The sequence below is a fragment of the Muntiacus reevesi genome, chromosome 19 (genome assembly GCF_963930625.1).
Source record: "Muntiacus reevesi chromosome 19, mMunRee1.1, whole genome shotgun sequence".
NCBI classification, from domain to species: domain Eukaryota; kingdom Metazoa; phylum Chordata; class Mammalia; order Artiodactyla; family Cervidae; genus Muntiacus; species Muntiacus reevesi.
Window position 1 is genome coordinate 49,323,351 of NC_089267.1, and position 20,931 is coordinate 49,344,281.

Genomic DNA, 20,931 nt, shown 5'->3' on the forward strand with positions numbered 1-20,931 from the left:
TTTTGGAATGTAGTGTAGTATAGAATGTCTAACAAGCTTTGGAGTCATGAGTCCTAACTCCTTCCCATATGCACTTGGCCAAGTAAGCCATTTATAACTTCTGAACCTCAACCCTTTGTTTTTTGGTAAAATGAATGTAGTAAAACTGAGATGGTATGAGACATACATAAATAAAATATGTAAAACATCATATAATACCAGACACATAGTTGATATTTAGCCTTTTGTTTTTCCCAAACTTTGTATATTTTTATGGTTTAAATACCTTTTTGTGAATTTTACATGTAAAATGATTTTCAGATACCAAACAAAGCAATACAAAACTCTTCAAAATGAACCCACTTTTTTCATGTAATTCACTTTTTAATCTTGCAACATAATTAAATTACTATGTTTTAATTCACATCAGTATGTGCCATGAGAATAAACCTACATCTAGTTTAATACTTCCATGATAAAATCAGAACGTTAGTGACCAACAAGGGTTAAATGAGTTTAATTATCAGAGGAACTAAATATCTTTCCCTAAATCATAGAACTACTTGATGAAAAGAAACACTAGAACTCAGATCTGTTTTGTTGATAAAACATTTACGGAGTCTCTTTGGTGAAGCAGGCACTGCGCTAGGCCTAGGGAGCATTATCGCAGTCCTTAGGGAACTCATAGACTTGAAGGCAGATCGGAAGGTAAGAATGGTGTGTGATGTGTTGATGAGGGTATGTAACTTTGTACAGAAAGTGGTGATCCCCTTCTCTTTCTGAAATACTTCTCTCTGAGTCCATGATGCCTGGTTTCCTGCCTACTTTATTGGATTTTGCTTACAGGCCTCCTTTTTCTTGATACCTAAATTTTGGAATAGCAATCAACTGTCAGTTCTGGGTTCTTTTCTGTTTTCTGTCCACAGTCTTTCCTAGATTGATCTTATCTTGACTTTTAGCTCTGAAAACCATCAATATGAAGGTAATATCTGAGTTTGTACCAATAGCTCTGACTTTTTCCTTGAGCTGTAGACCTGTAAATTGTATAGTATTTCCACTCATTTCCCTGTGCACTCTCTCATCTGTCCCTTCCCTGTTCTTTGCCACTTTAAGAAGTGGTTCCATCAATCTATTTTCTTAAGCCAAAACTTAAGAATTCCCCTTAATTGCTATGTTTTCCTTCATATCTTAATATAAATCATCAACAAATCCCATCAACATAACTCTAAAATTGTCTGCCTGTCTTAAGCTTCGAGTTTCACAGTTATCTCCTAGAATTTTAAGTTGGTGGGAGGAGAAGGAAGTAGAAAAAAGGAGACATTTTAATCTTCTGGGAGGAAATAACCACGTACCTTTGTTGAAAAGAGACAATACTGAATCCATTCAACAATTATTTAGTTAAAGCATACTGTTTACCAGGCACCTTCACATTTCCAGCATGTGTACTTTGTACTTAACCTTTGTCTGCTTTTCTATTACACTGGAAGTTCTCTCTCAGCTCTTCTAACTGATCTTATACCTCTGTTCTTATCTGCTATTGTCATCTTGCTTGATCCAGTGTAGCATTTTTGAAACCTTCATTTCATGCCACCCCTGTGTTTACAGTCCTGTAAAGGCTTCCCAACATAATTAAAATACAGTCCATACTTCTGACTGTGACCTGTAAAGCCTTAAATGAGATATGGTTCCTGACTATCTCTGACTTAATCCTATAATGCCAAGCTTAGTGCTAATTCAGGAAGTTTCCATGTATTTTCTCTGCCATCATTGCTTTACTTTCATTTCTGTATGTGGTTGGCTCTTTTCCATCCAATCATTGAACCCAAATTCCAGCCCTCAAAAGCTCAGATGGTAATGAATCTGCCTGCAATGCGAGAGACCAGAGTTCCATCCCTGGGTGTGGACGATCCCCTGGAAGAGTAAGATGGCAATCTACTTCAGTATTCCTACCTGGAGAATCCCATGGACAGAGGAGCCTGGCAGGCTACACGCCATGGGGTCGCAGAGAGTCGGACACAGCTGAGCAACCGACACTACTACTGCTAGCCCTCAAAAAGGCCTTTCGATTCGTAGTCCCTGATTTTAAAAAATGGCCCGCGTGCTTGTCAGTTACTCTGCCACATTACTCTGCTTTTGTTTTGCCTTTTGCGGTGGTTGTAACTGTTTACATTTACCTTGTTTGTGTCCTCTTTTTCCATTCTCCCCAAAGTGTAACCTCTATCAGTGTGTGTACCACATCTGACTCATTTATTGCATTTTGCCTAGAACCTTAGGATAGTGCCTGATATATAGTAAGTTTTGAATAACTGATTGGAATTCCGTGTTACGTCAGCTCTTAACAAACATGCATGTTATTTGATATATAAGTTTAAAGTGTCACCTTTTTACTCTTACCTATTGCCGCATTCTAAAAGGTTAAAGCACATGCGCTCTACCAATGCTCTGGTTTCGAGAAGAACAACTCCTGCATTTCTATAAAGAGTTGCTTAAGGATGATCGAGTCTTCTGTATTTTTAGATAACTTATGCTTCTTTCTGGTTAGGGTTTCTTTTCAGTCTCTGGGTTCTACACTATTTAGTTATTAAATACCTATTGTAGTTAAATAATTGAGTTAAAAGTCTAACTGAGTTATGTAATTTCAATTACCATATTAACCTTCTCTAAAGCAAAGTTATATACCTTATGCTGATTCAGACCTTCTGGTCTGAAGATGAGAATGGGTATGACTTGGTGATATACATTTATATTCTTTCCAGGAGCAGGTTATTTGCTGCAGTGTCAAGTTATAATAATGTGTGTTGGTCATTATTTCGTTCCTCACAATTTCTATTTTTTAGGATGGTATACTAGAAGAGCAGTTACGAATGTATCTTCACTGTTGTTTGACCCTTTGTGATTTCTGGGAGCCGAACATTGCAATTGTCACCATTCTGTGGGAATATTACAGTAAGAACCTGGTGAGTAAATAGAGTATGAATTTGTTCCAGGAATTTGAAGAATTTGAACATGGTATTTGAGGAATGTTTTTATGGTTTAATTATATATAATTACAGAGATTTCTTAAAATTAATTTTTCAAAGTAGATTAGAGTAACTAAAAAATATCTTTATGTTTCACTTTGTCTAAAGAGCATTGACGTAGGGGAACAGAGCATCTGACGTCCCTTTTCTCTTAAGGGTGAGATTAAGCAAAGAAACCAGAATTGTGCCAGAAAGATATTTTTTTAAATCCTCATTTATAAATGTTTTCTAACAACTGCTGATTGCTTGCAACACATTGAACAGTTAATGCTATCTTGAATAAGAACTAGTCTTGGCATTTGAGTAGCTTCTAGGCTACTAGGCAGAAGCACACATATTGTAGAAAAAAAAGAAAAGAGTTACAATACTCTGGAATGCTAGAAGAAGGGAGTATCTGACCCAGTGTATGGGCTTGTAGAAGACTTGATGAACTCATAATTTTTTAAATTGGCCTGGGGAATAAGTAGAATTTTCCAAGTACAGAAGAAAATGAACATCCAAGCAAAAGGCATAGTCTGGACAAGTGTATAGAGGCATGAAAAAACATGGTTTATGCCTCCTGTGTTGAATAGTTCTAAATGACGGATCTGAGGTGATTGGAGAAATACAGGAGATGAAGAAAGTAGAAGAGTTTGCCCAGGGCTGGATTTTGAAGGGTTAAAGATGACATGCAGTTGAGTTATGATTTATCCAGGAGACATCGGAAAGCAAAGATGTGACGCAATATGTATGTGTATGAGAAAGGTTTTTTCTGAAAGTAGTATAAAGGAGGTGGATACAGATGAGATAGTAGTCCAGTATGGTAGTATAAGCAAATAGCACAGCAAATGAAAACTAAAATAGGGACAGTGAATTTAAAAAGAGAGGGTAAGTTTGGAAGAGAAAATTTTTAAAGAACATTTAAAGGATAGATAGAAAAAAATATGGAGGACTTACAAGTAAATTATAAGTTTGGGTCTGTAGATAATTGAACTTATTAAAAATGAGAAAAATACCTTTCTCTGAAACATATCGTCAGTCCGGCTGGAGAAATGACCAATTCTAATTTTCAGGCAGAATGTATACAAGATGGGTCTGTAATGTCTTGTTATACCTGAAAACAGAGAAGGTATCCAAGTAAGCTGGAGTTGTGTCAAAAGAACACAGGAGCCTGCTTTAAGGAACTCCCATTCACCAGTGCTGGGTAAATTTGGGCATGATAAAGAATAACAACAGCTGTGGATTATGTGTTTAAATCCTCGAGTTTGTGGTATTTTTAGAAAAGTTGTTATTCTGGAAACTGTAAATAAAGGAAAATATAAACTATATTTTAGAATACCAAATTTCGAGCTAGTTTAGAAGGAGTGATAGAAAATCACTATCTTGCACATCTGTTGAAATAAGCCATCTGGATGATGATCATCCCTGGCTGTTCAAACGGTGGGGATCACTCAAACGGATCGATCAGCATGATTAGTCTTAACATCACAAAAAGAATGAAAGTCAGAACTTACGTGCCTCTTTGCTAATTGAAATAGGAAGTACTCAGGACTGCCATGGAAGATTCTCACCAAAAAGTTGACCTGAATCTGATCAGTCCACTAGCTAGAGCAACCAGTTTACAGAAAAGATAGCAGATGAAAGAATACATTAGATTAAGTGACTCCAGGAAGATGTTAGGAAGATCTTGAAATGTAGGAACATGTAAGCCCCTAAAATCAGCATTTAGGAAATGCACAATAAATTACCTGTTAAATGATATGATGAAAGCATTGGAAATTTTTATAGGATAAAAGATTTAAGAGGCATGTCAACCAAATGCAATGTATGAATCTTGACACTATCCTAATTTGAACAGACTAACTCTTAAAAAGACATTTGGGGGATAATTCAGGAATTTGAAACACCCCTTGTATTTTCTGCTTGAATGGAATTTTTATTTTAGGAGGAATATGTGGAAATGACTGTGTACTTTTTATGATTAAGAGTCAGAATTTTAATGAGCTAGTTGGGATTTACAGCTTTCTGTTGTTATTTATTCAGAGATTTAATACTTGTTTTCTGTTTTTTTCCTTTTAGAATAGTTCTTTCAGTATTTCTTGGCTTCCTTTAAAAGGCCTTACATATATCATTAAGTCACCCTTGTCTATGCTAGAAATGGTGAAGACCTGCTGCTGTGATAAACAAGATCATGACCTGTGTAAATCCAGCAGTAGTTACACTATTTTCCTTTGCATTTTGGCAAAAGTTGTCAAGAAAGCAATGAAAAACAATGGTCCTCATCCTTGGAAACAAGTCAAGGGAAGGTGCGTGCCATATCTTTCTTTGTCATTAATGTCCATTTACATCTTTGGAGAAGTTTTACTATTTGTATTTTTTAAGTTAATTTGTACTTGGATGTCTTTATGGTTTACATCTTAAATGTATTTGTTAAAGGACAGCAAAATATGGAGCATTTTGATCTTGCCAATTTGTTACAGTAAGAAACCAACTTAATGTCCCTAACTTGGGGAAGATTTTAGTTTCTTGTTTATCTCATCAGTCCTAAAGAATGAAATCCCATATATTAAGTGCAGGTATAAAAGAGAACTGTTGTTTTTCTTGCCAAAGTTAATTGTAATGTTTCATGTAATTCCTTGCATATATTTTATTAAAACTTACAGAAATAAAAATCATGTCCAGATTATGCATTGGCAAATAATAGATTGTCTATAAAATTTTGTGTTCTTTGAGTTCACCAGTCTCAAAAGCCCAGCTTTCTTGAATGAAAACTAACCAGAACATAATAGAGCCAAAATCTCTGATGTTCTCCTTTGAGGAGTATGCCATTTTCATATCTGGTGTGGTGAAATAAACGTTTGGTCACATTTGTCTAGTGTTGTCCTTTTTTGAGAGTTTTGCTTGTTAAATGGGTGTGATTCTTACTTCTTCCCTTGTTCTGCTTTTGCCCATGAGCCCCTTTTCTAGCCCTGTGCAGTTGACTGTTCTCCACCGCTTACTTAGCTTAAGCAATGGAAGTTCTTGCAGCAGAATACTTATGATTTCTGGTAGATACTTCTCAATAATCTCTAAATGAAATTCCTGTTTGAGTCACACAATGAATAATTCTTGCAACATTATGGTGATACAGTTTGGATTTTTTATTTAGAATATACTTTTTTTTTAATGGTATCTTTGTTAAACCTCCAGTAATTAGGTAGCTCAAACAGTAGTTAACTTTTCTTTTGTTCTGTTTGCCAGTTTGGTTTGGAATCTTAAATATTTTTATTCAAGGCATAATACTCTGAACTTTATTGCTTAAAGAAATTGGAATTCATAACAAGACTGTATACCAAGCCTATCATGGGTGTGATGGGGAAGATATGAAGATAATTAGATCTTTATCTTCAGGAGCTTATCAGCTTCATTATTTATGAATAAACATTTAACCTCTCATAACCATTAATCATTTCTGTTTTGAATAAACCAATTATAAAAGTTGCAGAGAAACTTAACAGTCTCTAAGTAAGATTAAAAATGAATGGTGTTCAATTCTGATCCCTTAATTAATTAAGGTATATCAACTCTTAAATTATATTAAGTAGTGTTGACAACAGATTTTTAAACGGCTAGTCTTGGATATTTGAGCACTAATAATTTTTGTTTGTGAGTGGGTAAAAATAATTTTTCCAGTATTTTGCATTGTCTTAACATATAAGTATAAAGCCAGGTCTTTGTGAACGCTAGAGAGAGAAAGCATTTAAGGAACATTGTTATATAAAATTGTCCTGTTAAGAGTTCTATAAAGTACATCAAGTTGTACTTAAAAGAATTACATATTCTTATTTGTCAATAAACATTGGAAAAGAAAGGTAACAGGGAGATTAAAAGGAAAAGCCAAGTACTATATAGAAAAAAGTATTTCTACTGTCCTTTGGGGAAAGCCACTGAATCTTGATTCACTTATAGATGCTTGCTGCATCCTTGAGAAATTCGAAGGTTGAGAGGGGAGGCATAATCTGTGAGTTTTGTTTTCTAAGCAACAAAAGTGATACAATAACCCCCATTATGTAGAAATAGCTAAAAATTTAAAGTGATGAGACTGTCATAAGTATTGAGTTAAATGTTATTTTAAAAGATGGATTTTTGTGAATGAAACAGTGTTAAGAATTTATTTGTTTTAATTTTACAGGATATATTCTAAATTCCATCAAAAAAGAATGGAAGAACTAACTGAAGTTGGTCTGCAGAACTTTTTCAGTCTTTTCCTATTGTTAGCAGCTGTGGCAGAGGTGGAAGATGTAGCAAGTCATGTTTTAGGCCTCCTAGATTTCCTCAAGCCTACTTTTAAAACCTCTCCTCTCATCTGGAATGGTCAGATGGCCTTCCTCTTGATGTATACTCAGAAAAATCTGGACATTGGTGTTTTGGCTGAGAAATTTTCAAATGCTTTCCGGGAGAAAGCAAAGGAGTTCTTGGTATCTAAGAATGATGAAATGGGACAAAGACAGACTCTGTGGACACTTCTTTCCATATATATGGACAGTGTTCAGGAGGTGTTTGAGACAAGCCATTGCTTGCATCCTTCTCATGAAAAACTGCTTAATGATGGTTTTAGTATGCTTCTACGAGCTTGTCAAGAATCTGAACTTAGGACAGTATTGAACTTTCTACAAGCTGTTCTGGCCAGAATCAGGTATGTTTTCCAGTAATGTGGTAATGTATTAATTTGCTTTATATCATTACCTGTGTTGATTCTATGTTAAAGTCTTCCTTTTGACATACTCATGAAATTCTGTTGTAAAGAGAGTAGTTAAAGGAAGTTTTACTGCAATGTAGTATAAATCAGTAGTTTTCAAACTGTCCTTTCAAACAGTGCTGCTTTGAAAGAAAGCTTACATGCAAGCTTACAAAACTCAGCTCTGGTGCAATCCAGGAGCCATGCCTCTTGGCCCCATCTTGCCTCTCTACCTCTCCTAAAAACATTATTATCCAGAGGGATAGTTCAGACATTCTAAGCAAGACCATGAACCCAAATCTGAGGTGACTGTCATTGAAACATACACAGTTTGGTGTACTTAAGGAGATTTTGGCCACGTTGTACCATTAAAAAAAAAAAAGGTTATTTTCTTTAAATAGTTTGCTGCAGAGTTGTAGCCTCAAACACATGAAATGAGCTGTGCTTAACACTCAGTCATGTCCTGCTGTTTGTGAACCTGTGGACTATAGAGCCCGCCAGGCTCCTCTGTCTGTCCATGGGGATTGTCCAGGCAAGGATGCAGGAGTGGGTTGCCTTGCCCTCCTCTGAGGGATCTTCCCCATCTAGCGATCTAGCCGAGGTCTCCTGCATTGCAGGTGGATTCTTTACCGACTGAGCCACCAGGGAAACCCCAAACACGTGAAATGCTCCCAGCTGAAGCAGTATATTCTAAGAGTGAGCTAGGACTGCTCCACAGCAAGCTTTGTGTAGATGATGTCCACCAGTCATCCATACAAAACCTAAGTGTTCTCAGATCTACGTGACTTACACAAATGTGCAGATGCACTCAGGCCCAAACAGTAACGGGTGAGAACAGTGGTCATGCTGTTTATTGCCTTTAGGCTCTTTCCACATAGCAGTTTCACCTAATTTACTTTACATTGGTCTGTGTGTTCATAGAGATCAATTCACGGGTTTTCACTCATTAGGTTTTCTGTAGTTTTTATATTCATGTACTCTAGTTCTTGATCAGATAATCATCCCCATATCCCTAGATATAAGCTGAATCAAATATTTAGATGGACGGATAGATAGATAGATAGATAAGTAAATGAAAAGCCAACTTCATTAGAGGAAGCTTTTACTGGTTCTGGATCTTCTCCATGAAATACATATGTTTGTTCTTAGTCTAGTAGAGTCTATTAGCAGATGCTATACTTTTCCAAGTGCCAAATTCCTTTTGTTTGTTCAGTTTTTAAATAAGTGGTAAGCAGTATTTCCCTGTGCTTTTGGGGCATGGTTAGAGATTTTCACATTTCTGGTACCATTTTTGGATTGTTTATTTATATTCATCTGAATAAACAAACAAGGAAAAAGAGGGAACTGGTCTAAACCAGCCTGGTGATGCTGCAGCCTGGGCAAAGGAATAGACGTTTTTAGCATTAAAGCCAAAGCAGTTCCAGGAGTGTTGGGAAAATATTGCTGCAAGTACCTTGTAAGCTGTTCACTATAATGCATTTTTGTTGAACCCATGAGGGTCACTGTTCAGAAGTACAGAGGTAGGAATCAAGAGGGCATAATGAAGACTGTCAATTATATAAAAGGAGAGTAACTTTACATTTATATTAAGAATTTCTTCAAAACTGGATCTGGTTTGAGTGTGTTAATTTGGTGTCATCTTGAACAGGGGGCAAGGAGTATGTGCTCTACAGGACCAACCGATAAAAAAAGGACACAAATGTTTATGCTGATAATATTTAATTCTTGTAGAAATGTTTATTTTTGGTTTTGCTTTATACTCTTCAACTGTGATCAAAAGCAATTGCTATAAGAGAATGTGAAATCATGTGTAACTTTCTGTCACCATTATCAAGCAGCTTTAACAGAAGTATGAGGTCTGTGTGAATAAGGATGGTGCAGTAATGTGCAGGTCATTATTAACGCTGTCATGGTACAGGCACTGCCATCTTTTACGTTTCTAAAGCTTGCATGGTAATTTGCAAGAGTCCTTCAATGAGACTGAGTGCAGGACATAATAAGAGGAACTGTGACTTGCATGGTTTTCTTTTATTCCATCAATTTTCAATACTTCCAAGCAAATATTGTCAAGACAGACTTGCTTTAGTGTGGGATATTTGCAGGGAAAGGGCCCCAGAGATCATTCAGGATTGTTTACCTTAAAAAGAAAAAAAAAGAAGGGAGGGAGGGAGGGGAAACACAGGAAAAGTCCTCTAGGTATTTGATCATTTGGAGATGTGTTCCTGATCTCTTAACTCCAGATTTAGAACTTCATTGAAGTTCTTTCCAGAGGACTCTTTTGGGTATGCTATGATATTTTTACTATTAATATTATTAAGAAGTTCAAAAATAATTTGAATAGTTGTTAAAAATTAAAGCACAAGCTTTTCTTTTTCTTTTAAGTTAAGAACAAAGCTAAGTTCTTTGAATTTTGATTTAGATAGAGAAAGGTGGGTTACATAGATTGATGATATTTATTCCTGACTGCATCCCCGACAAAGGAAAGAATGAAATACTTTACCTTAGCAATCTCTTCTGTTTTGTAATTCAGGTGGGAGTAAGCTACCAGTCCTTGCATAAATGTGTGCGCAGGATATGTGCTTGTGTGTGTGTGTGTGTGTGTGTGTTGAACTGGGTAATAGTTTTATAACTGTATGACAGTGAAATTATAGGTAGGAAGGAACTAAGATCACTGATTAAAGAGAGAAGCGGCTCCCTCTAGGCTGTTAAGAAATAATAACTTCATATGCCACTTTCAGCTAACTGGAGCTGATGGCTCACCAGAGCATTCTTTATTGCTGATTAAGTAGCATTATGAAAATACTGACTTGGTTATGTTAACTAAATGCCTCCATGTTTAAAACTCCGAATGTCAAATAGTTTTAGCAGTCATCTTTAACATTTCACATTACCTTTCTGGAATCACATTTCTAGTTCTCACTTGGCTGTTATTTGAGGTTAATATAAAAATGGCAGCCTTTCATTTGTGGAGTTAGGTGTAGCCAAAAGCTTTTCTTTAATTATATCCATTCATGCTGCTATAGTTAAGGGTCTGTCAGCATTTCCATTATAAACCTCCATTTTCAGGGTTTTATAGCACAGCTCTGAAAATTAGCTCTGGGCAAGAACTTGACATACAAGGCCTCATGAGATTCTCCCTCCTCCCCATCCCCCTGTTTCATTTTTACTGAAGTAGAGGTGAGTGATTTCAAAATGCCTTTTGGCATCTGCAAATATCATTCAGAGTTTAAAAAGAAACAATAAATTTTCAGGCTTTGTACCTGTTTGTTCTACCACTTAAGGGAGGTTGTGGACTTGTGAATTTAAGCCAAATGGATATTGATCAACTGACATCCTATTTTGTATTAAACTAGAGCCTAGTTTCAAAGAAGTCTAAAGGCAGCTGAAAACTTGTCTAAGATGTCAAATGTGCAGACTAAGAAATAGTTCAAAAGAGAAGATGACCTGTTTTTGATATTGCATGTGCTCAAGTGCGACTCCTTAAAAGGTTTGATTCTTTTTCCTGGCTTCAAAATACATTTGAAAATACATACATTTTTTTCATTCTTCTTTTTCCACGAACTTGCAAGTTCATCTGTTATATATCTTTTTTGACGTTTAGCTTGGGTGTGTGTGTGTGTGTTTGTACACATTATATAAGAACTATGTGTAGCATTCTCCTCAAATATTTTCCATGCTCAATAGTTCTAGTTATTTTAATCTTTATTGGCATGACATCGTTTATTCTAAAAGAATTTTTATTTTAATCTTTGGGAGAGAACTGGAGATTTTCTAGGCAGAGAAAGAGGTAGTTCAAAAGGAAATATTCTTCTGCTGATCGCCAAATAATTTACATGATTTTTCAGAAAAAAATAGAGAACTGTTGACAGTATGCAAGCCTTTTCCTCCTCTTGTTATTGGGTGTTCTATTAGTATAATGGGTTACAGCTTTTCATTATTGAAGAATTGTTTACTACAAAACAAGTTAAAACCAATATGATTTCTTAAAATAATCGAATTACTTTGTGTTATTTATTTGCAGTTTGATTAGTGTATCCCAGATTGCCCAGAGCGTCTGGGTTTCTGCTGTTTCATCATGTGTATATAGGAACATCTGTGCATATGTGCATATATGTGTATGTGTGGCTATATACACGTAGGGACATCATTTATACTATGTATATGAGTTGTATAGTTTGTGCAGATTTTGATTTGATACAGATTTTTAGGACAGTGTTCTAATAATTTGAGAGAGGGAACACATGAGTATGTCCCATGGAAAAATACATTTACAGTTTTTATTTGAAAAATCAGACAGTTGTGTTGCTCACTAAGAATGATCCATCTACCAGTTTTGGTTGCTTCAGAGAAAGCATAAGCATCTCTAAGGGAATATACTAGTATTAACATTGTGGAAATATATAAAGTGTATGGATTTCTTTTCATTAAATAGTTCATAATGAGGTTTTTACATGTATACTGTGAATTAACTTTTTTATTTGCTTATGTACTCTTTGCCAAGCTTGAATTGCACAAAGTATGTTTACTATAGCCCTTTTATATTACATATTTTATAAATTCATGCAGTAATATAAACCTTTTACCCTAATAACTTGGAAATTTTTTTTTTTTTTGTATTTTGCTGAAACATATGCTATTTACTTAATTTTTCATGCATAAGAGTTAATATTTGGGTCATTTATTTAGTCTCCAACTAGATCTATTAATAGGTATGCATTCTCCTTGTATAAGTACAAAGTGATTGTTTTAAATATTATAAGGGAAAAGTTATGTGTCCAAATTTCAGCCTTATTAGTAAAATTAGGATAATAGCACAAACCTCATCAGGTTATTTTAAGGGTTAAATATAATATAACCCTAGTAATGTGAAGTACTGACACAGTGCCTGGCATATTAGTAATTGTTCAATAAATGGATGTTGCTTTTATTATTATTATTGCTGTTTTCAAAAGAGGCCATGATGTGTTCATTTCTTTGTGCTACACTTTATGCCTGGCAGCCTCAGCGTGCTCACGTGTTTGTGTGTGTGTGGACTTAGATGGTCCTTAACCCATTCCTAATGTAATACCTTTCATGAAGTGGATAGCTCAGTTGGTAAAGAATCTTCCTGCAATGCAGGAGACCCCAGTTCAATTCCTGGGTTGGGAAGGATCCGCTAGAGAAGGGTTAGGCTACCCACTCCAGTATTCTTGGGCTTCCCTTGTGGCTCAGCTGGTAAAGAATCTGCCTGCAATGCAGGTAACTTGGGTTTGATCCCTGGGTTGGGAAGATCCCCTGGAGAAGGGAAAGGCTACCAACTCCAGTATTCTGGCCATTTTTTTCATGTGCTTATTGATCATTATGTCTTATTTGGAGAAATAATCTATTTGGACCCTGTGTCCATTTTTAAATTATTTGTCTTTTTGTTACTGAATTATAAGAATTCTTAATATATTTAGATACAAATCCCTCATCAGGTATGATACACAAATATTTTCTCGCATTTTATGAGTTATCTTTTTAATTTTCTTTCTTTTTTTTTTTTTTAAACTTTTTGGCCACACCATGTGGTATGTGGAATCTTAGTTCCCCAACCCAGATTTAAACCCGAGCGTCCTGCATTGAAAGGTGGAGTTTTAACCACTGGACTGCTGGGGAAGTCCCGTTTCACTTTCTTCACATCTTTTGTAACATAAATTTTAAAAATTTTAATGAAGTCCTATATATCTATTTTTTCATTTGTTGCTTCTGCTCATCTCATATTCTTGCCATATTTATCTTGTTGGAGAGCAATTCTGCTATGTCATTCTTTAACACCTTTAATGACAACCTGATAAGACACAAAGAAAATGTAATGTCTAATTCCTTATCACAGTTTTTGAAGTTATCCACAGTCTGGCTTTACATTATTTCTGTACTTTTTTCTTGTGGTTCTCATTTGATCAAATGAAACTATTAATTACCAAGATATCTCCCAAATCTTTTTTACTGTTACATTTTCCTGTCAAAACCAGTTGAGGGTTCAGATCAGAGAATGGCCGGGACAGCAGAGTTAGATCTGAGGACTGAATGGGCTGCAGATATGTGATAACCAATGATTTGAAAAGGGTTAAATTCAAGAAGTGAAAGCAGTTGTTAAGATCATAAGTCAGAAATGGTCAGTGTTGGTTACAGTAGGCAACGAGATGGGGTGGCAGAGTACAGGAAAAGAAAGGGGAAAAACCTCAGAAGACTTATTTAGAGGGATCTGGGGAAAGGAAAAGGTGATTTGAGAAGGTAGTAGTTCCTACATCGGGGCTAGAGACGGAATCGGTGAGCTTCAGGTAGGAGCGTTGTACATGGGACTAGTCAGGATTTCAGGCGGTAGTGGACAAATCCCCACCCGTAAGTTGTCCTTTTTTTCTTCTGCGTGTTAAGGAAGTGTTTGTGTGTTCTTCCTATTGCAGCATAGTATAAGAAGCAGGAGTTTTAGGGTCAGTAAACCTGAGATCAAATCGTCCCTCCTCTGCTTACCAACAGTGCAATCTTGAGAAGCTACGTAACCTTTTCTAAGCTTCAGTTGCAAGTTTCTAAATAGTCCTTACTTTATAGGATGTGTATGAATATCTGCTTAGGTCTCTGCTGTCCATACACACTACCTGTGTGTGACAGTTTAAGTTAATGAATATAATGTGACATGCAGTGCCTCCGGTACACTGGATTCTTACCGGGTGCTCAGGGGCTGTTCGTTGTTAGTGGCCGCTGCGGTGGGCAGCACTGCCCGAGATGCTGTGCCTCCCCAGACCACTGACCATAATAATTTCTCGGCATGTTTATTGTATTCATTTACGTTTTCTTCATTTTTATGTCAGCAGTGTTATCCTTTATTCCAAACTTCTCTTGAAACGTATGCTTGTCCATGTATCTAGTCTGAAATAATCTCACTTTCCTTGAAATTTCCTTAACACTTTCTCTCAAATGCTCTTTATTGCTTTCTACTTTGTGTTTTTTTTTTTCCTACAGAGGATACATCAAGCAAATTATTCAGCAAATCCAGCTAATATTTGTGAGTGCCTGTAGTGATAACAGGCATTATTGTAGGCGGGCACTTGGCATACATCTGTAAACCAGTTAAGTGCAGTGTATATGATATGAACTCATGTATTTATTACATGAAAGACAGACTGAGAAAATAGAAAGGTACTTTAAGTGTTTATTGAAGCCATCACCTTTTCATCATTTTTATTTTATTGTTTCAACCATTCAGTGTTATTTGATAATGATTTATACTTGTCCCCAGATTTTACCTGCTTATCCAACAATTCTTGCCAGTATCCACATGAATGTAGAGAGCAGTATCTGTGCAGCCAGGCTATGGGTTTAATGGATTTAATACATAATCTGAATTTCAACTCTGCTTTTTTTCTTCTAAGCACCATTGGGCAGGAGGGACTTGCAGGAGAATGACAGGAGTCCATTCTTCTCAATTAATTGGAAGGTTTTTGATGTTATAGAAAAATGAAACTCATATCTACCCTAGCTGAAAATTTGGGACCATTTTTTTTTTATAACCAAAACTATTCTCCCACTAAAATATGGAAACAGGTGGAGTAAGTGGGCCTTTGAGCTTTTCCCTTGCTTTTGAGAGTCTCCAGAACCTCTCCATTGAGGCTGGGTCCACAGGAACACTTTGAATGTAAAAGTAGAGATCATCTGTATTTGGATTGTGTTGGAAGCAAGGTATTAAATATTTGGAAGAGGGAACTGAAATAATGGAGTGGAGGAAATACTTGATAAAATAATTTAAAGCAGTTCCCTGGAGTGGAAGATTCCTTATTGAAGGGGCCTTTTGAGTGACTGCAGCACAATGTAAGAAAATAAGACTAACAGCAACGCACAGCTGTGTGAATTTCAGAAGCCTTGGTACAAGAAAATGGTATCAACGTGTCCATGAACTTCTCAGTCTTGGCCACTTTTCTTAATCTTCTATTTTTTTCTGTTTACTGTGCCCCTGATGTAATCTCCAGTTATAACCTGGATCAGATCTAATATTTAGGTTCATCTCCAAAATTATAAAAGTAGAGAAGTGAATAGAACTTTATAGATTTTTTTTCAAGATTACTTTCAAGAAGTAGATGAATGGATCTTCATGACTTCTGATTCATAGTTGTTTGCAAAGTTTGAATGAAAGCAGTAAATTCCACCTCTCATAATTAGGAAAAGGAAGATAACAGTGGCATAAGAACACTGAAACAAATTGTGATAAACATTAGGGTGAAAAGGGAGAAGGGCAAAAGAAATACACTCTGGAAAGGAAACATTTCATTCTTTTGAAAGTGGATGAGCTCAAGGAATAGAAGTGCCATGATTCTTTTCTATACCAAGCACTGGGATATTTCTCTTTAGCAAAATGGCAATAAATCAAAAGATGCTGGGATGACGTGAAAGTTACTTTCCCCAGTCTTATATGCCTGTGATTCCTTTTCTGAACTCCATGGTTCATTACAGGTATTTGGACCACCCAGATCTTTGAAGCTTTGGATGAAATTCGGTAGGCTTATAGGAAGGCATTTGCTACTGTGCTCTTTCATGGCACCACACAGGGCTATGTTTCTTAAACCAAAGAAAAGTTGTTGCAATAAATATATTGAAGACCGGTAAATCCCATTTGTGATGGGTTTGCTGAAGTTAACTTGTTTCCAACTGTGGAATGGATAAAAAGACCTGAAATTATGATTTCAGTAGGCGGACCCAGTCTTAAGAAACTCGGGAGATAAACTACTGTTGTGGCTTTTGGCTTTAAAAGGGAAGTGCTCAGAAGAAACAAGTGAGGAAGCAAGTAATAATTTAAGCATTTACGTTCAATAAGTGTAGTACAGTAAACCACTCACTGTTTTTTAATGTGATGTGATGTGTCAGAGAAGGAAACTGATCTCTTAATTATCCCATTCTTTTTAGATTAATAAGGCCTCAGAAGGCACTATAAATTGTGGAAAAGTAGATTTATTATAGTTTTTAAATGTTCCTAGGTATCCTCACCATCTTCTGATAATTCCCCTAAAGTTATTTTAAGATGTGTTTCTTAGAAAACATCAGAATACATTTTTGTTTTATGATACGGATTTACTTTTGCCATCATATGGCCTGTAAGGAACAATTCCTTACCTTTCACCATCTACCTTGTGGAGAAGGGTAAGTAATTGCTCTGTTTCAAATTTTATTTATATTTTAACAAAATTGAGAACAACTATAAGGAGTGAAACTAGCCTTTGGAACTCTTAATTTCAATTGTTTCTTCTTTACCTTACAAGATATATATTTTTCTCTCTTTAGGATATCTCTTGTCAGATTTAAGGCTTATTTAAAATGAAAAGAAAGCTAGAGCAATTTTCTTTATTCCATTTCAGTCTCCTAAGGCCTATTTCCCCCTGGTGAGCTCATAGCAACAGGGGGGTTTAAGGGAATTCAGCTTTCTGCAAATTAATGTCTCACATCATGAAAATTCAGGACTTTTTTTTTTTTTTTTATCTTGAAAAGTAATACAGTGAGTGCGAGTATTATTTCTTGCCAGCGGGTGGAAGATGAATGATTTTGTCACAGTTTTACTGCTTGATGAGCAGTATCCTGAGGGTCAGGCTTAAGTCTGTGTCACTATGCTGCTCATTACTCTTGAGCTAAATAAGGGCTGATTGGATCTAAATTGCCTAGCACATGGGCCACAGATGAGCTCAGTGAGCAGGGGATGACCTGCTATTCAGTCTGGGAGTAACCCCGGTGTGCAAATGCAGCATTAGAACACCGTGGGAGAATGAGAGGCTACCGGCTGCTGCCAGCAAAAGAAATCGAAATGTAAAAACTCTTTGATGCTGTGATGTTAGAATTTGAAATGTAGGAAGTGACAGGTTGATGGTACTTATCAGCTTTGGCTGGATTAGAGAACAGTGTCATCTTGCTTCTATAATGACAGAAGAATGAAGCCAGCAGCTAACTACTGTGCAGAGTGAGGCCGCCGCCGTTGCCACCAGCCGTTGCTGCCTCCTACCGGCAGTTTTCCTGGAAACCGGCATAAAAGATAAGGAAGAAAAGAGCATCCTTGATAGATTTCCAGGAATTTGGAACTCTTTGGTGATGAAAAGCTGCCCATGATAGGAGGCAAAGGAAAAGGGTATTATTTTAGAGCATACTTAATAATAAATTGCTTTAAAAAACATTATTATTGAGAAATCGGTTGTTCAGAAATTTTCTAGTTAATCAAGAGTTAATGCATTTATGAAATGAATCTACCCAGAGCAAGAAAGCCCAGTATACTCTTCTTGTAGTAGTTTTCATTCAGGGGCCTCAGTTGGGTTTGTTTCTCTCTCAATTATGTATTTTTATAAATAACAACACTTAACTAGCAATCTTCAAAGTCTAATTCAGACTACCAACCAGTGTTAGCACAGTTTCCAAGGTACCTGATAAAAATATCAATACTAAGTGAAAAATGCTCTTGATTATGTAGCTTATGTTGCATAAATCTCCTTCCTAAGGAGGGGATGGGATGGAAGAAAAAGTTTTTTCCTGTAAGTCAATGATTTAAAAAAAAAAAAAAAAAAGCAAAACCCGGAATAGCCCTATGATGTAGGAATACTTTTGTTTCATTTTATTCCTGCAGTTGTGATTTTAAAAAAAAAATCAGTGTTAGGCTATTATGTTTATGATATAAAACTTAGAGTGAAAAAATGGGGTTACATACTGTTTAGTGACCTGCTTTTTTTCACTTAATGTATCATCAATCACTTTCCATATCAGTGACATCTACATTATTTTTGGTGATTTCACAATATTCTCATAGTTTACTTACTGGTAAAAACTTACACTGTTTGAAATTTTCTCTAATAGATACAAAGTTGTAATGAATGTCTCTTTGAGTTTCTTGGTAGGGTTCTTAAGAACTGTTGTGCAAATTGTGTACTGCACAACTCTAAAAGTGCCATTCTCAACATTGTAAATGAGACTTTGATCTCTATGGGCTTGTTTGATTATATGTGGAAGATACTTTTTAAGTGATTAGGTTTAAAATATAGAGCCTTAGACATTGTTTTGTTTTGTTTTTTAATTGGGAGATGGGAGAAGGGGACAACAGAGGATGAAATGGTTGGATGGCATCACCGACTCGATGGACATGAGTCTGAGCAAACTCCAGGAGTTGGTGATGGACAGGGAAGCCTGGCATGCTGCAGTCCATGGGGTCACAAAGAGTTAGACATGACTGAGCGACTGAACTGGGAGCCATGATTTAATTATATTCAAGGTTTATATTTACACAGATTGAAGGCGAAAGGAAAAGGGGATGGCAGAGGATGAGATGGCTAGGTAGCACCACCAACCAGACAACAGAAAATACATAATTGAATACATTCTGTAGAAGCAAATTTTCAACTAGTAATAGAAAACCTTAGACTAGAAAAATTAAGATTTTGCCCTTTGGAGCCAAACTATAGTTCTATAGAAAACTACAGAGATAGAAAACTTGTAGAGTTTGTAAAGTTTTCAATATAACTTAAGCACTCAAAGCCTCTAGAGAGGGTTTTTAGTGCTTCTCCGTATTATTTTTATATTATCAAAATTCATGTATCCTTTAAAGAATATAAATAATGTACAGTTGTATGCTGTAGAAAATAAAAGTCATTCCCCTCCTACAACTGCCTGCCATGAAGGGAAGTGCTGTGAACATTTTGCGGTATGTTCTTCTAAGCTGCTGCTGCTTTTTCTCTTATCCATGCTGCCTCTTTTACCACCTGTTATTTCAAGTGGGATTAGATTGTACCTTGGAAATTTCTACAACTTGAGAGGTTTTTTTTTTTTGTTTTTAATGAAAGGGATATCAAAGGCATCTCTCTAGATACACATATTGTATAAGACTTCATAGTTTCTTTTTGTATAATAAACTTTATTTAACCCCTGTGAACGTTTAGGAGTTATAGGTGATTTTAAGTTTGCCTGGCTCTTGTACCTCTATCTGATTTATCAAGATCCTGGTTGAAAATTTAGGTTGCTCAGTTTATTCAGGATATTAGTTGTAGTTCAATTCTGTGAGTCAATATATCAAGCATCAAAACCAGCAGAGCACGTTTCCTCTTCACTCATTTTAATTTCTGTGAATCACACGTGGAATTACGTCTTTTGCTTATAGTGAAAAATATTACTGTATTTTTTTCAAAGGTTGCAGATGTGAATTTTATTTCTGACTCTGCCACTTTTCTTTCACTTTAATCTTCAGCAAGTCGTGTAATCTCTTTGAACCTCAATTTTTCGAGTCTGTAAAATGTGTGCAATAATATATATTAAAGAACTGGTTTGAAGCCCAAAAGACATAACGTAAGTCAATTGCTTTTATTACCATTACTGCTTATCCTCTGGTTTCAGAGAACTGAGGTGAAAGAATGTATTACACTACAAGTAAATTTAAGACAGAGTTTCCCACTCCAAGATTTTTACAATCAGTTCAATTTTATTCCCTGAAAAAAATGCTCTTTATGTTTAAAGTGAAAGCAGAAATTATTCTTTCTTCGTAGTGTCTCCCTTCCCCTCTTTTTTTCTTACAACTTGGAGAATTTTGACTGTATTAGTTTTGTGCCTTTGCATGAAACAGAATAACTATATTTTTCATTCAGTCCTCCTTTCCTGAGTGCCCAGAAAGTACCTGCTGCGGCAGACGTTGTGCTGGTGTTGGAGGAAACAGATGCTGAAAACAGATCGCTGCTCTCAAGTGCCCCACAGTGTAGTGAAGCCGACATATAAACAAGGAAATAACAGTGATCGATACAAAAGTGTTGAAGAGACTCTTCTTAAAACTCTTCTATATCACTTACAGAATTTTCTCTGAGATTACCCTGTACGGAATACTGTATGTGATTATTTGGCAGTATCATTCACACTGTGTCTGTCTCATAGCTGATTGGTGGCAGAAAAATTAGATTTTAAGTGTTGAGCAGCTTGTGCTTAGGTAGATATTTGTTCAAAAGTTTTTCATATGGTTTTTGACATCTTCAACATTCTTCCTCTATTAATAAAAATAACCTAGCCGCTTATAAGCATATGGAATGATCTTTGGTGAATTTTTAATAACAGCACTATGTCATTGATAGATTTTTCTGCATTTCTTTTTTCTGACATCTATTTTCTTCCTATTCCCATTCTCCGAAACCTTAATGTATCTTTTCTTCCCACCTCTTTAAATGTTCTACAAACTTTTGATCTTTTCAGGCAGCGTACTTTAATATTAATTTAATGTGA

General features: G+C 35.9%; 1 protein-coding gene across 3 annotated transcripts in view; it reads left to right on the forward strand.

Moving 5' to 3' along the window:
• The window catches only part of MMS22L (MMS22 like, DNA repair protein), a 123,493-nt gene that overhangs the window by 37,384 nt on the left and 65,178 nt on the right, over nucleotides 1-20,931 (forward strand). For all 3 annotated transcript variants that reach the window (XM_065911348.1, XM_065911349.1, XM_065911350.1), the window contains 3 exons: nucleotides 2,817-2,936; nucleotides 5,058-5,284; nucleotides 7,150-7,653. In XM_065911348.1, coding sequence (XP_065767420.1) covers nucleotides 2,817-2,936; nucleotides 5,058-5,284; nucleotides 7,150-7,653 — 851 coding nt within the window. The remainder of the gene's footprint in view (nucleotides 1-2,816; nucleotides 2,937-5,057; nucleotides 5,285-7,149; nucleotides 7,654-20,931) is intronic.